The sequence below is a fragment of the Hippocampus bargibanti genome, linkage group LG10 (genome assembly GCF_051943395.1).
Source record: "Hippocampus bargibanti isolate YZ-2025 linkage group LG10, ASM5194339v1, whole genome shotgun sequence".
In the NCBI taxonomy this organism is placed as follows: domain Eukaryota; kingdom Metazoa; phylum Chordata; class Actinopteri; order Syngnathiformes; family Syngnathidae; genus Hippocampus; species Hippocampus bargibanti.
Genome location: NC_142743.1, coordinates 12,064,467 through 12,080,406, shown reverse-complemented (window position 1 = coordinate 12,080,406; position 15,940 = coordinate 12,064,467). Strand labels below are relative to the sequence as shown.

The 15,940-nt window shown below is 40.6% G+C and overlaps 1 protein-coding gene across 2 annotated transcripts in view; it reads left to right on the top strand.

Moving 5' to 3' along the window:
- fam13a (family with sequence similarity 13 member A) overlaps positions 1-15,940 on the top strand; it is a 51,488-nt gene that overhangs the window by 18,878 nt on the left and 16,670 nt on the right. For both annotated transcript variants that reach the window (XM_089006590.1, XM_089006591.1), the window contains exons 8-14: positions 3,957-3,998; positions 5,523-5,564; positions 5,646-5,816; positions 6,967-7,159; positions 8,536-8,603; positions 8,793-8,835; positions 15,359-15,479. In XM_089006590.1, coding sequence (XP_088862716.1) covers positions 3,957-3,998; positions 5,523-5,564; positions 5,646-5,816; positions 6,967-7,159; positions 8,536-8,603; positions 8,793-8,835; positions 15,359-15,479 — 680 coding nt within the window. The remainder of the gene's footprint in view (positions 1-3,956; positions 3,999-5,522; positions 5,565-5,645; positions 5,817-6,966; positions 7,160-8,535; positions 8,604-8,792; positions 8,836-15,358; positions 15,480-15,940) is intronic.

Here is a 15,940-nt window from a genome sequence, read left to right as displayed (position 1 = left end):
AACTTGTTGTATGCAAAGCCTCATGAATTTATCATCTCAATTTAGCGTAACGCAGGCCCCGAACACATTCTTGGTATCCAATGAAATTGGCTTGGCGATCTCACCTCCACTCGAAATATGACACCACCCTCACTGACCGCACATGAGCCAACATTGCCACGTCATGTGAACCTACCGTGCTCGCGGTCGCATGCAGGGCGATGCATGCTAGCTTTTGTGTGCGGTTTGCAGTGGTCCGCGGGATGGCCGTTATGCAATTGACGCCTTCTCAGAAGTGCTTTGGAGGCCACCTGGTTGGGACAACAAGCCTGAATTGTCAATGTTTTGTGAAACATTGACGATGATTTACAGTCTTCAAATGTGTCAACCATGTTTGTTTTTCTTCAACCAAAAGAAGTTTTCAACAAACCTAACGTGTTTAGTTGAGGAACCGGAGTATGGATTTTTTTGGGGGGAGGGGGCATGTCGATTCCGTTATTTGGCAGGATAAAATTCCCATAACTGACTCAAGTGCGTGCAGATATGTTTTTATTATACAGCCATTTGTATGTATTTTTTCCATTTATATATTTATTCATTTTTGTAATCTATTTTTTTATTTATTCAATCCGTTTATCCTCACATAGGTTGAAGGTGTGCTGGATTCTATCCCGGTCGTCTTTGAGCAGAACATTTGACTATTAACTCATTTGCTGACATTCCCGTATTTATTCGGGAATTGAAAAGTGTGACGTGGAGCGCCAGTCCCGAATGTTTGTTTGTTTGTTTGTTTGTTTTTTTTTTCTTTTTGGCGGGCTGCCGGTAAAGCGGTCAGACCTCTGACAATGTTTTTCCCTTCCACGAGGGGCAGCATTTGCCTTTTGTCCATGTTCGCGCTTTGTTCCAGCTTCAGCTGTTGTTAAAGCGCGTGTCTAAGGTATCTTATGCTGCATGTAGTCCTAAAAGTCAATATTTTGTGGGTCCTGCGATTTGAGTGAAAATGACAAAAACCCTGGCACTGGAGTGGACACATTTTCTCACATTGTCAGTGATTGAGATAAATAACAAAAAAACGAAATAAAAAAGTAAAAGAACAGAACAAGAACAACCCTCGGTGGCTTTTACTTGTTGCCAGTAATTTTCTGTTTACGTGGAATGACCAACGTGTTCCTTCCCCTATTCCCACAAAGTATGTTGTTATCCCGACAGTAAGGTAGTGGGTAAGCTGGATTTCCGCTATTTTGCAACGCATGACAGCTCGTATTTTAATACGCTTGCCAGACTGCGAAAACACCAGCGCCGAACACGGCAGCGGCGGTACAATTAACTCATTCACTGCCAGACGTGCAAAAATGTGTCCACTCCAGTGCCAGGGTTTGTGTCATTGTCACTCAAATTCTAGGACCCACAGAATACTGAGTTTTAGGACGACATAAACATTCAATACAGCGTTAGAAACTTTAGACTCTCTCCTTTCATCAGAAAAAAAGACTTAATTCCTAAATTATATGGGTCTGGAGTTATGAGCTTGAAATGAGGGCGGATGTACACAATACAATACATACATATTGGTTTCTATAGCGCTTTAACAACAGCTGAAGCTGGAACAGAGCGCGAACATGAAAAAAAAGGAAATGCTGCCCCCTATGTGGAAGGATAAAAACATTGTCAGGGGTCTGTCCAGTGCTTTATCGGCACCCTCGCATGAAAAACTGTACACCAACAAATTCGGGAATGGCACTCAGTCATATTTTCAATTCCTGAATAAATTCATGAATGGCAGTAAATGCGTTGAAAAAAAAAAACGAAATGACTGGACCATGTCGCGTACGTTTTGTTTTGTTCCCAAAGACTTGTGAACATTACTGAACTTTGGCCCATTTTGCTCTCTGCCCAACTCGAAACTTAAATCCTTTGTTTTGAACATTGTATGTGCTGCCCGCCTGCCCTCCTTACGAGAGAACACATGGTGGCCAGTCACGTACCAAAAACAAATCAGGCAAACACTCAAAGGGTTTTACCCTTGAAAGATGGGATGGGGCGTGGGGGTCTTTTTCTCTAAGGCTTGGTGTGACGCCATAGGACTGATGTTTATTTGAACATTGATTTGGTGTTTGCTGCTCCTAATTAAACCCCATACATGGCGGTGTTACCATCGATCCAGTATTTGTTTTTATTTCAGGGCATGAAATAAGGGCAGCTTGGGTTTTGGTAGGAAGTACATTATGGTTATTGATGACTTGACAAATATGCAGTACGACTTGGTAAAACAAATCCCATAATGTAAGGCGTTTGTTTGTTTTGTTTTATTGTTGGTTCAATTGGATATGCATCCCAAAAATGGTGGAAAAGGTTTCTTCAGCCGTCATCTGTACTTCTTTGAAGGTGTCGGATGTTCAGCGGACTAAAATTTGCTGGTAGCTCTGGCCCTATACATACACACACACACACACACACACACACACGCACACACACACACACATATCCAACTCATACACACACACACACATATATATATATATATATATATATATATATATATATATATATATAGCTTCTCGGATGAGAAACGAAACGTCCGAAGGTATCGGACTCCGACACCTTCAAAGAAGTACAGATGACGGCTGAAGAAACCTTTTCATTGATGGACCACTCCTGTACGACTGAGAGCTTAAACAGGGTATCCAAAAAATGGATTTCTCACTGCCAAAATAAAAAATGGATGAAAATGTCAGAATAAAGACATAGATCCATTTTCAGGACTGTTTTATCGTCATTCCGGTTGCCGCGGTGCTGGAGCCTATCCCAGCCGTTTTCTGGCAGTAGCCGGGGACACCCTGAACCGGGTGCCAGCCGAACACAGTGCTATTTAGTTATTAACTTGTTTTAAAGGACAACCGACGTCACTTTTTTGTTTCCTGACATCAGAAAAACGTCTTATAGCATGTAAAATACCCAAAACACGCAGTATGATAATTTGGTGCAAAACACCAATAAAAATGACTTTAAGTGTCCAAAATCTGCAAAAAATTGAGTCTCGAATTGGGCATTTTCAGAAAGTCCCGCCCCCAGTTCGTGACGTCACGCCAAGACATCTTGCATTGCTGGAGAATCAAAACCATGGCTTCAGATTCGGAGAATATGAATATGATTCAAATAGTTCCGAAGAGGAAAACATACATGTTTGTAATCGGTTAAATAATTTATTCCGTGCCATTTTGAGGCAACATTGGGGGGAAATGTATCACCCAAAAAGAAGCAGAAAATGGCGTCCAAGCTCCTGTGATGAATGAATCAGCCCGTTTCCACAGGCTGATTTCCAAGACCAAGCTCTTTCCATGGAGCTTGGTCACCTTCTTCTGGCGGCTTTTTGGTGCACTCACATGGCCCGTGTGGGTTTTCTCCGGGTACTGCGGTTTCCTCCCACATTTCAAAATCATGCTTGACAGGCTGATTGAACACTCCAAAAAAATTGCCCCCTAGGTACAAGTGTCTGCGTGAATGGTTGTTTGTCTCTGTGTGATTGGCTGGCAACTGGTTCAGGGTGTCCCACGTCTACTGCTGGAAGACAGCTGGGACAGGCGCTTTTCTCACTTTTAGCATGACGAGTCAATGCCGTCAGCAAATTTGATAAGGTCATCAGTTGAGCCCCGGACTGGTTTGTCTTCAGTGTTATTATTAACCTTGTGACTTTTCAAGGAAGAAAACACAGCATTCAAGTCAGCTTTTGGAGAAACAATGCCAGCGATTATGACATTTACTCCTGCTGATGATAGGCGATGAAAATATTAAGCAACAACCCTTTCAAACGTTCCCCCGGCCAGTGGCGCTCAAGTCGTTGTGTAATTCAACCATGCACTGCTGGGCTGGCTTCAATCCAGCCGGCATTGGCGGCCTGTGTCGGCTCATCGTAATCATCCCAGACAGCTTCCAGTCACAGTAAAGCTAACCAATTTTATTTGTCTTTTATGTTTTAGCACCCGGGACAATGAGAGGCCGATATCTCCTTTCTACATGAGGTAGGCCCTGTCGGAAAACTTTTTCACCCGGACAAGTTCAATCAAAGCACCTCGCAACGACTTCATGTCTGGTCTATAAACAAGTCAGCAAACTTTACAAAGAACAAAAATTCGCTTGGGCCGCCACACTTATTTACAGTTCCCAAACTATTTTTTGATCTTCCAAAAACTTTGTTCCTAAATTAATTCTTCCCAACCCCCAATCCGAGTCCAGCTTCCTTCCATTTATTCACACTTTTGCGGTCATGTGATAACTTCAAAAAAATCCGCCACCTGAGATAACCGACACCCAAGTACTGTACAATAGCAAAACACCAAACGGCAATACATTGACCTCAAAGCGGATTTGTCCATATCAAAACGACCTCTTTCAGTCCAACTTGTTAGCATCTGCAATATAGATTTTTTATATTATGGTCACTTGACTAACGTGAGCTTTGTGTTCAGACCTGACAAGTTATCGCGTCTCATCAGTGACACCGATTGCAGTTTATTGACTGTCTGTAATTATCCACTTGCACTCATGACTCCCCCAGGTCACCCCCTTGAAAACAAAAGACTTACTGATTTTACGAGACCGATTAAATAGTGTGTTTTGAATAGATTTTTTTTGTTGTTGTTTATTTTTTTATTTCCTTTCCCACATTTGAGTCACAATGAAACGATTCCCCTGGCCTTAAAAATGCAAATTGGTCCGGCGCGCTAAGCCTAACACAAACTAGAGCGTAGTCTGCTCACATACAAACGCAACCAGTGAGAGTTCTGGCTAATCAACCACTGCGTTGTAACGTGTTATGTATAAGTAAAAGCTTACTCAATACCCAAACAGATCAAACGATGACTTTCCGATGCTCTCATTGGACTTTTTTTAGCTCTCATTCAAGGGCAAAGCAAAGCATTGTTTGGAGTGAACGATAGACTAGCTAAAAATTATGTACGCAAGGGCAAGCGGGGGGGTGGGTGGTGGGTGGTGGGTGGAGGGGGTTATTCACCACACGTTTCAGCAATTAAGAGTCAAAGGTTAAGTCAACGCTGGTAAGCCATTAAACTGTTTACGTTGCTTTCACCCAGCGTCGTAAATGGCCAGACTGCTTTTAGCGAGCAAGCATTTTGATGCCCAGTTATCATTGTTGCGTTGACCTCACATTGTGAACAGGCGTGTTTGTATTGTTCAATCACAATTAAAAAATAAATAAATAAACAAGCAGACATTGATTACATTGATTATAATGGGAAATGTTGTTTTCAGCCAAATCAGTTTTCGAAGAAGTTTCTGGAACAGATTATTGTCAAAAACTGAGGTTTGACTGTATGTATGGTGTGTTTTGCCCCTTCCTCCCCCTTTTTTTGTAAACAGACTGAGCAATAGCATTCAAGATCCATTCATCAAACTGAATCAAATTTAGAAGGGAAAAAAAGCAATAATCGCCGTTTGAAAAGGAGCCACGACGGAGGAGGTTGAGCATTTGTCATTTTGTCCTGCATCAACTCATCTTCATCCGCTTCTTCTTTTTCTCCTTTCAGTCCTCACTGCTCCCCCGTCGTTCGCTCGCCTGATGTTGTCAGGTAAGTCATATCTTCTGCGAGCATACTGTATATTTTCCTTTGGGTGAATATTTCACAATATGGGGATTCTCCTTTGAACAGAATCCTGGACAAGACCATCCGTTCGACGGTCAAGCAGCACCTCTTTGATGGCCATCGGGCGTCGGATGTCGGAGAGCTGACCCACAGGCAGCTTGTTTTAACGGCGAGGCAGCGGCGACGTCACCGCAGAGAGCAGCAGGACGACAGCCCCGGGGAGTTAGACAGAAGCCGGTATGGCAACGAGGAATTCATACACCAACATTGCCTGTGGTTTTTTTGTTGTTGTTTTTTTTTAATGGATAGATACTAATTACATTTTAACGGATATCAGCATTTTATTTTTATTTTATTTTATTCATTTTTTTGTTTTGTTTTGCAGGACCCATAGAATATTGAGTTTAAGGACTACATATACATTCAATGCAACGTTAAAAAAAACCTTAGACTCTCTTCTTTCGTCAGAAAAAAAGAGTTAATTCCTAAGTTGTATGAGTCTGGAATTATCTGAGCTCGAAATGGGGGCAGCTGTACAAAAGGCTGCCCCTCGTGGGAGGGAAAAACATTGCCACAAGTCTGACTAGCGCTTTATAATAATAATAATAATAATAATAATAATAATAATAATAATAATAATGATAATAGTAACAATAATAATAGTACTAATAATAATAATAATTTAAAAAAATCCTCTATAAGCGCCTTTCAAAAGTCTCGGCACCCCCTCGCAAGAAAAACCAAAACCCGAACAAATTCAGAAATGGCGCTCCATGTAATATTTTCAATTCCCGAACAAATTCGAGAATGGCAGTGTAAGATTAATAAATAACTAGTTTTTAAATCTGAAGACAAGAATAATTACTCTTATTGTGGTTTAAAAGGGACAATACGAATTTTTTGTTCGGACTTTAGCAAGCATCATGGCACTTGACATGCTTGATTTGCTTTCACAGGCCGAATAAAATAACATGGCGGGCCAGATTTGGCCCCTGTGCCTTGACTTTGACACCTGTGCTCTGGAAGATCGAGTTATTGTTGATGTACTGCCTTTTCACAACCATGTGGCACACCGTATTGAAAGGCGTCATGTCACTTTATGGCACACCCACCAGCGTCTTCTTATTGTGTCCATTGGGAAAAGTGACGTCAAAAAGATAAATCCTTATTGATGGACACCTAACCGGGTGAAGACGAGTGCATTAGTCAAGCAACGGCTGCATCAAATGTCAATACGACGTGTGGCCGGTAACCAGAATTAGCCTGGAATGCTAAACAACAACACAGAGGCTATAAAACTTATGCTAGTAACGAGTAATGCTCCACATTGAACTTCACAACAAAACCAGAGTGCACGCAAAGTAGACCTGTTTCATTCTTTTCACAGAACGAACACCAACAAGGAGAACATCCCAACATTAGCAAGCGGGAGCGGCCATGTTAGAAGCCTGAGAGAGGACATAGACTGCATTTATGTAGACTTGCGTAGCGGGCAGAGCGCTCAGGTGGTGCGAGTTCCAAAATCCAGGAAGTGGGAACACAACCCGACACTGGTGCAGCTCAACCAGGGCGCACACACAGTGAGTTTTCTTTCTATACTCACTTGGGAGAAACAACTTAATAAAAACAGGAAGTCTTTTTTTTTTTTGTTGTTGTTGTTTTTTTTTTAATTGTGCTGCTGCTCACAAGATAGCTATCAAGAGCTACAGATTGTTTATGGAGCAGCGTTGCTTAACTCATTCACTGCCATTCACAAATTTATTCGGGAATTGAAAATATGACAGAGCGTCATTCTTGAATTTGTTCGGGTTTTGTTTTTTCATGCTTGGGTGCCGATAAAGTGTTGGCCATGGCCTCTGGCAATGTTTTTTTCTTTTCTACCAGGGGGCAGCATTTCCATTGTTGTTCCCGAATTTGTTCGGGTTTTGTTTTTTCTTATTTGGGTGCCGATAAAGCGCATGGCCTCCTGCAATGTTTTTTTTCTCTTCCACAACGGGGCAGCAGTTCCCTTTTTTCCATGCTAGCGCTTTGTTCCAGATGTTATTAAAGCGCTACATAAACCAATATGTATGTACATTACATTTTGTACAGCAGCCCTCATTTCAAGCTCATATAACTCCAGACCCATACAACTTGGGAATTACCTTTTTTAATGAAAGAAGATGGTCTGAGGTTTCTAACGGTGTATTGAATGTTTATGTAGTCCTAAAACTCAATATTTGGTGGGTCCCGGAATTCAAGTGACAATGACAAAAACCTTGGCACTGGAGTGGACACATTTTTGCACATCTGGCAGTGAATGAGTTAATTAATGCCAAGGGAAAATAGGTTGATAGACACAACAACACATTTTTCCAAATCATTACATTGATGTGATGATCATGTTTATTGCTCCCAATACATCAACAACGATTTAACAAGTCAGGAAACAAATATCAATATGTCACACTTTATTTCTCTGGATTTGTTTCCATTTTTAAATGACAACATTTTCTCACCCCTCTCGCAATTTTTTTCATGAAGAGACTAGCAAAAGTGAAAACAGTGATCCAAATGTGAGCAACATTGATATTTCCCAGAAGGAAACAGGGCCAAAAGATTTGAACATATAATTCTGTATGTAAATGTAGCACTTCCTATTCTATACATAGTGGGTGTATTATTCCTTATCTAGTGTGTCGGTTGAGTCGACAGGGGCTTGACTCCATGCCAATGATTTATGTGCAACAAAATATCTTCAACTTGTTCATTATGTTCGATCTTATCTGTTTATCACGATAATTTAGGTGTCCAAAGCATTTTCTCTCCCTCTCTTATGTCCATTTGTATTATGATATTTTTTTTTTGTTTAATTAATTCAAACAGTCCCGTTCTCATATGCAGCGATGTCATCATTGCTGGAAGTAGAAATCCCAAAGCTAATAATCATCATGATAATTTTGTTTTCCCATCAAAGGACTCTGCTGGCATGTCGTCAACCATTGAGAGAAGCAGGTGCAGCCGCATGGAGCCTTATAAGCAAAGGTGCGCAGCGCTAATTTTTCTTCAAAACTGTGATGTCATGCCAATATCCTGTAGAAGCTTGTTTTTGGTTGACGAGCATGTAGCCGCCACCTGCAGATCTCAGCAGGGCTTTGTGTATACAGTACACTGATCCACTGGACAGAATCTGACATCAACATATTTTTTTCCCCCCTCCGTTGCATTTTCCAGGAATGACGCCTCAAGAAAGGATGACCTTCCTTCTCCCTCACAGGTACGTACGCCCTCTCGCTTTTTTCCCCTCTGGCCATGCTGCTGAAAATATATAAAAAAATAATACAACTATCTGGCGTGGATAGCCAGAATGTCTTTGTCCCCATATTCACTGTTGGGGTGAGATAATATCCCCCCATCCCCCCAAAAATAGATAGGCAGACAGACAGGTAGTTAATTTGCTAGCTAAAGCATGAATAAATGAATGAATAACAATAAATGAATAAATAAAAATACACGAATGAATACAAATGAATACAAATAAATACAAATACAATGATACCTCAGCTTATGAACTTAATTGGTTCCCAGAAAATGTGTGTAAAATGTGTCTTCCAAACATTAATTTCCCATGGGAAGCCATTAAAATGAGAATAATCTGTTCCCAGGTGCCAATGAAACATAATTTTCTACTAAATAAGCCTCAAAACTACACAAAATATACCTTATTTAATTTATAATAAATGTGCTATTGTATTGTAATTAAAGAAATTAACTGTGCTGTATAAAACAACTGTAGGGAGGGAGTTAATGTTTGGAAGGAGAGTCACATTCCATCAGGACTGTAGGAATGAGGGTGAGCCTGTCTTTCATAGCCTTAAGCCCAGGGACGGACTTCTCTTCCTGTGTAATGAACGTCCGGTGAGGCATCTTTTTCCAAAAAAAGCCCGGTTTCATCAACATTAAACACTTGATGATGAAGGTAGCCTTCTTCCACCATTAAAGTAGCTATCTATTAGCTATAATGTGACAGTAGCTGGCTATTAGCTAACTAGTTACAGTAGCTGGCTATTAGCTATCTATTTGATAGCTAGCTAGCTTTTTATTGATTTGAGTTATTCCGGGTTGAGTGAACCCACTCAACCCACCCACTGTGAACCCACAGAAATCTTATCCTGTGACTGTAAAGTGACCTTGAGAGTTTTGAAAGGCGCTTAAAAATGAAATGTATTATTATTATCTTGAGGCATGATTCCTTGTAACCTTCGGCAGCTTTATCGTAAGAACTGGCTGCCTCACCATGACAAATGACACTATGAATCCCTGTGTGACGCTTATAGTTCTCGAACCATCCATGGCTAGCCTTGAAATCATCAATGGATGACGAACTTCCAGGTTGTCTCTTGACGATATCCGAGAGAAGTTGCCGTGCTTTCTCGACGATAATTCCTTCACTCACGCTGTCCCCTGCTCACTGCTTTTTGTTAATCCAAATTAACAGAATTTTTTCAATCTCTTATATTGCCTGATACCGTTGCTTAGACAACACGGAAGCACCCTTAGCAACACACGCACCTTTAATAGCTTCCTTGTTCCGAACGATTATAGCAATGGTTGATTTAGCATACTGGTACTGGGACGCTAAATCACACAAACCCCCACCTCGTTCGTGTTTCTCGATGATCTCCTTCTTCTGCTCGACCATAATTTTGTTTTGTGTCCTCTTCGGCTGAACACTAGCCTGTGGTGGGTTTTTTTTAGGTCCCATAAGAGCAAATATATCCATGAAAACAAACCACGTATGCCACATATGCACTCAGAGAAAGGGGGTGTGGAAAAGTAGTCCGGCAGCCACCGTGGCGTTGTTCGGCCGTGTGGTTTGGTGTTCTTCCGCCGAAAACTAGTCCGCCAGCTACCGTGGCGCTCAGTGTGTTTCCCGAAAACTAGTTCGTATGCCAAGATTATAATCTTGCAAATTTAATGTTCGTAAAGTGAAAAGTTTGTTAGCTAAAGCGTTTGTAAGCCGAGGTATCACTGTACATGAATAAATATAATGCACAACAATAAATACATAAATAAATAAAAACTAATACATAAAATCTATAAATAATAAATTAATAAGAATATATACATTAATAAATAAATACATAAATATATATATATATATATATATATATATATATATATATATATATATATATATATATATATATATATATATATATATATATATATATAAAACAATAGTAAAATTAACTAAGAAAAACCAGAGAAGTGGAATATTCCACCACCGTCATTCCGCCTTTTGAGCATTTCTTTCCACTCCGTATGTTTTGATGTTGTTATTATTTGGAAGGCACAATACACGTTGATGGATTGGATTGGATTGGATTGGATATGCCTTTATTAGTCTCACAGTGGAGAAATTTACATTTCACAGCAGCAAAGTGATGAAAGGAATGAAAGTAGAAAAACGAAATACATGAGCTGCTGGAAAGGCAGCCACTCTCGCGGCGCCGTCTTGAAGTCAAAAGAACAAAAAAAAACTAAATAACAAATAATATGACAGCATAGAGACAATATGACAAAACAAAGACACAGAGAGACATTCATTCATGAACACCGATACAATACTTGCATAAGTGTTCCAAAGTTACCGGTAAGTAGGAGGGGATATCCTGGCATTTACTGGCAATAGAAATATATTTTTAGTCTCATCCACACACAGATCCAGTAAAATGAACGGATCAAAGCCTCGCGAAGCGAGACATTGCCACAACATGACCTGCCTTCCCAGTTATTCCCTCTACACTCGGGTAGTCTCCTGCCTCTGTTATGTCACTGACACTTCTGATATCGGAGCTAAATAACTGCATACCCCGACCTTGTATTTCATGTTTGATATCAAACAGCAACAACAAAAATAACAAACGGAAAAATATTTGCTTCAAGTGGGACTCATTTTTTAGCCTCATTGACATCAAGGTCCTCAAAGATGAAAGAAAAATATTTGGGTAAAGCCACCTAGCACAGCAACAAGGTCAGATTATCTGATCGACAATTCTAAGAACTGGGTACCCGGCACTCATCATATTATTATTTCAAAGTGACTGCTTACTGAACGGCCAGTAAAACAACCACAATCGATCAATTACTCCCACCTGCGTTACATTACATGAAATGCATTCTTTTTTTATTTTAAACTCATTCACTGCCATTCCCGAATGTATTCGAGTATTGAAAAGCATGATGTGGACCGCCATTCCCGAATTAGTTTGGGTTTTGGTTTTTCTTATGAAGGTGCCGATAAAGCGCTGGTCAGACCTCTGGCAATGTTTTTCGTTCCCACGAAGGGGAAGCATTTGCCTTTTGTACAGCCGCCCGCATTTCAAACTCAGATAACTCCAGACCCATTTGACTTTGGACTTAACTTTTTTTTCTGATGAAAGAAGAGAGTCTAAGGTTTTTTACGCTGAATTGAATGTTGATGTAGTCCTAAAACTCAATTATCTGTGGGTCCTGCAATTTCAGTGAAAATGACAAAACCCCTGGCAGTGAATGAGTTAAGAACAAAAATGTTTTGACAATTTAGTTCCACTCAAAGTCTGATCTAGGAGTAGTTTGTGGCCTGCTTCAATTATTTTTTATTTTATTTTAAGACCAAAAATATTTAGATAATTCATTTTCGCACAAAGTCTGATTTAGGTGCAGTTTGCGGTCTGTTGCTTTAATTTTTGTATAGTTTTTGTAATGGCCTGCCACATATTCTGAAAGCCCAACTTGGGGATAGAAAAATGAATGCTAGTATCGGTGTAGCGTTCGACTTCAAAGTAAATTGTTTTTGTAGGAAGCAGGTTCACGGGAGATTATTTACGGGCGACGACATAGTTGTTACAGGGTGTTGGGAGGTCATGAGGCCAACGGACGACCTTATCAAGTCTCTGCAGCTGTTTAGTGTTGTGTTGCGGGATAAACACGGAATCACACAACAATTACAAGAGTCTAAGTGGCCCTTCTCATCAAAGAAGCATTCCCACAATGCCTGCTCGCTCGTCGTTCATGACAAAGTTGACGAACTATGACGGAGCAACAAACCACAATAAGAATTGTCTCTTTCATTCCATTTAAGAGTCAGTAGCCATTGTTAATTTTTTTTCTTTCTTTATTTTTTTTTTTTTTTTTTATATGAACTCATTCACTGCCGGACGATGTGCAAAAATGTGTCCACTCCAGTGACAGGGTTTTTGTCATTTTCACTCAAATTGCAGGACTCACAGAATATTCACTTTTAGGACTACATAAACATTCAATCGAGTGTAAAAAAACCTTAGACTTTCTTATTTCATCACAAAAAATAGTTAATTCCTAAGTCATATCGGTTTGGCGTTATCTGAGCTTGGAATGGTGGCAGCTGTACAAAATACTATAATATAATATAAAATAATATAATATAAATACATCTGGATTTATATTGCGCTTTAACAAGCTGGAACAAAGTGCGAACATGGACAATAGGCAAATGCCCCATCAAGGAAGGGAAAAAATATTGCCAGAGGTCTGACCAATGCTTAATCCCTCCCCACCCCGCAAGAAAAACCCACACAAATTCGGGAATGGCCCTCCACGTCGCATTTGTCAATTCCAGAATACATTCGGGAATGGCAGTGAATGGGTTAACTTTCAGTAGTTTGGTTTTAATCAAAAGTTACATCTATTCAGGTTTCAAGTCTTACCTCTATTTTTTAACTATTCGTTTTCCCACTTGACTTGTAATTCCATACTTCTGTTTTTTATGGGAATTAATGCAGATTGTCACCCCCTGCTGGCATGGAGAAGTTTTTTTCCAAGAATGAAAATGATTTTTTTTTCTGTTGGGTTTGTCCAAGCGCAACTTTTAAGACTGATACTGTATGCCACTGTATGGCAAAATAATTTGAAAATTTCCTGTTTAAAGCTCAAGCTAAACCTTTTTTCTTGAAGCATTTTCATTGTTACTTTCTATTAAGGACGGTTTATCAGATGAAACTGATTGATTTTGTTGAATAATCATTCCGCGATGACAGAGAGGTACAAAATGTGGAATTCGCTGAGGAGTATCAACTGGGATTACCGTGGGCGCAGATGTTGTAGCTGCACTCACACACACACACACACACACACACACACACACACACACACACACACACACACACACACACACACACACACACACACACACACACTCATTTGCCCCGAGAGCACCATTACGTCATTGGGAGAAGCCCAGCTGGTATAACAGCAGGGTAAGACGGACAGTGCTTGACACAAGCCTCTTTGACACTCATGTTTTTCCAACTCTTTTTTTTCTCTTTTGTGGAAACATAAACGGAATGCGGGGTGCGCACAGTTAACAATCAATTCTCTGGCTTTTGGGGTAGTGTCAGAGCGCTCACAGAAGCAGGAAACCATGTGTGTGTAACATAGAAATATTCAAAAACTAATGGTCACATACATTAAAAAAAATTGAGGAGGCGGGCCACTGTGGTTAATGCTATTGCGAGCTGGTTCAATGTCAAGTAGGCTACAACGGATCAAGATTAACAAAATAACTAATCAGGTTCTAAAATGAACGAAAATGTTCATGAAATAAAATAAAATAACCCCCCCCCCCCCAAAAAAAACAACAACAACATTTATATCCCAAACTAAAATAAATTATAATTTTTGAAACATTGCATTGGTGCGTATCCATTTAAAAGATGGACGATACAACAGTCATTTGAAAAATTCAGTCATTTTTCGTCAGAATTTATTGAAAAATATATACTGTAGTGCTAAATTTTTATTTAATTATTTGTTTATGTATTTTTATTTTTTGGGTGACAAGTACACTCACAGACGGACCATAAAACAGTCAGAACAAAAGGATTTTGATGGCATGGGATTCTTTAAATTCTCTTGCACTGCATGGCAGAACGTAAAATTCAACCTGTGTTGCGGAGTTTAAGTCTGAAGACTTCTTTTCACCAGCATTTGTAGAAAAAGTTGACAGATTCAAAACAAGCTACCTTGGAAAGTATTTGCCAATCAGTGAGATGAATCAGTGACTATCGATATATCCGACCATGCGCGCATGTAATTTTCTCCGTGCGTGCATAGAAATAGTATCGTAATAAGCGGGACTATCGATATAACGAGACTTTACTGTAATATTTTTTCTTCGAGCTTTCGTGAATACGTGTCCTGACTTTGGCTAACATTTGCACGCTAGCTTTGAATGTGATGTTCCATCATCTCACATCTTCACAATTACTTTTTTAACCACTCATATTTTTTTCTTGTTGGTTACACTTTGAAATATTGTAACAATTCCAATTTATCACCTCTCAAGTGAGGGCATTTGGACTACGTCGCTTGAATTAGCTGCAACTTCGAGTGGACTTTCGCTATGACTCGAATTCAAGACTGAGAACCTTTAGTGTAAATTCTTCTTATCTGGGATGAATGTTTGTCTTAAAAAAACGCCAGTCAGCCTACGTGTGCTGGCTCACAAGCTGTCTTTTTTGTCTCTCCCCCCCCCCCGTTCTGCCGTTGCAAGACAAACAAGTCGTGGGTGTGGAAGAACCCTCCCACTCTCTCCCACCGCGTTGGGCGTATGTTTTGGCTGGCCCCCTGGCGGCCAATAGGGAGCCTCGTTGCCGCCCCCTAGCCCCATCTATCCGCTGCTAGCTTTTAAGAACACTGTGTGCGAGAGACCACTCGGAATTCGAGCTCAAACAGAGCGTCTCTTGTTTTTTTGCCCCCCCTCTCTCATGGTTCTGCAGACGCTAAGGATGAAGATCCAGGAGTCGCCCGTCGTGGCCTGCGACGGCGGGGAGGTTTTCGCTCCCGAGCGGGACAAGACGAGCTGCGATGACGTGCCCCGCCTGGACAGCAACTGGGGAGGTGAGGAAAGGACGAAACGCGCTCTAGTAGTTTTTCCTCTGACCCCCCCCCCCCCCCCCCCCCGAAAAATGGCAATGACCTATAGAAGCATTTGTAGTAATGCAGTATAGTTTTGCTGTTTACATATCGCTTATGCAGGTTTCCGTGGGCTGTGCAAGTCACGTGACTCGCCTACTGACTGGGAAATCGGTCGAAGTGTCATTTTCAATCATTTTATTTTACGGTATTTATTTTGAAAAGGTTCTTGCTATGCATGCTTGACTGTTTTGACTCGCTTGCGGATGGGAATTATGAGCAACAGGTTGGTGACGCCACGTGTTTACCCCCCCCCCCCCCCCAACCCCCATTTTGCAGGCGATACATATGTTTTGGTAAACTGTCAACTTGAATTAAGTAGCACCTTGGGAAAGGGGTTATCCATGCGTGTGCGTGTGTGTGTGTGCTGGGGCAATAAGTAGGAA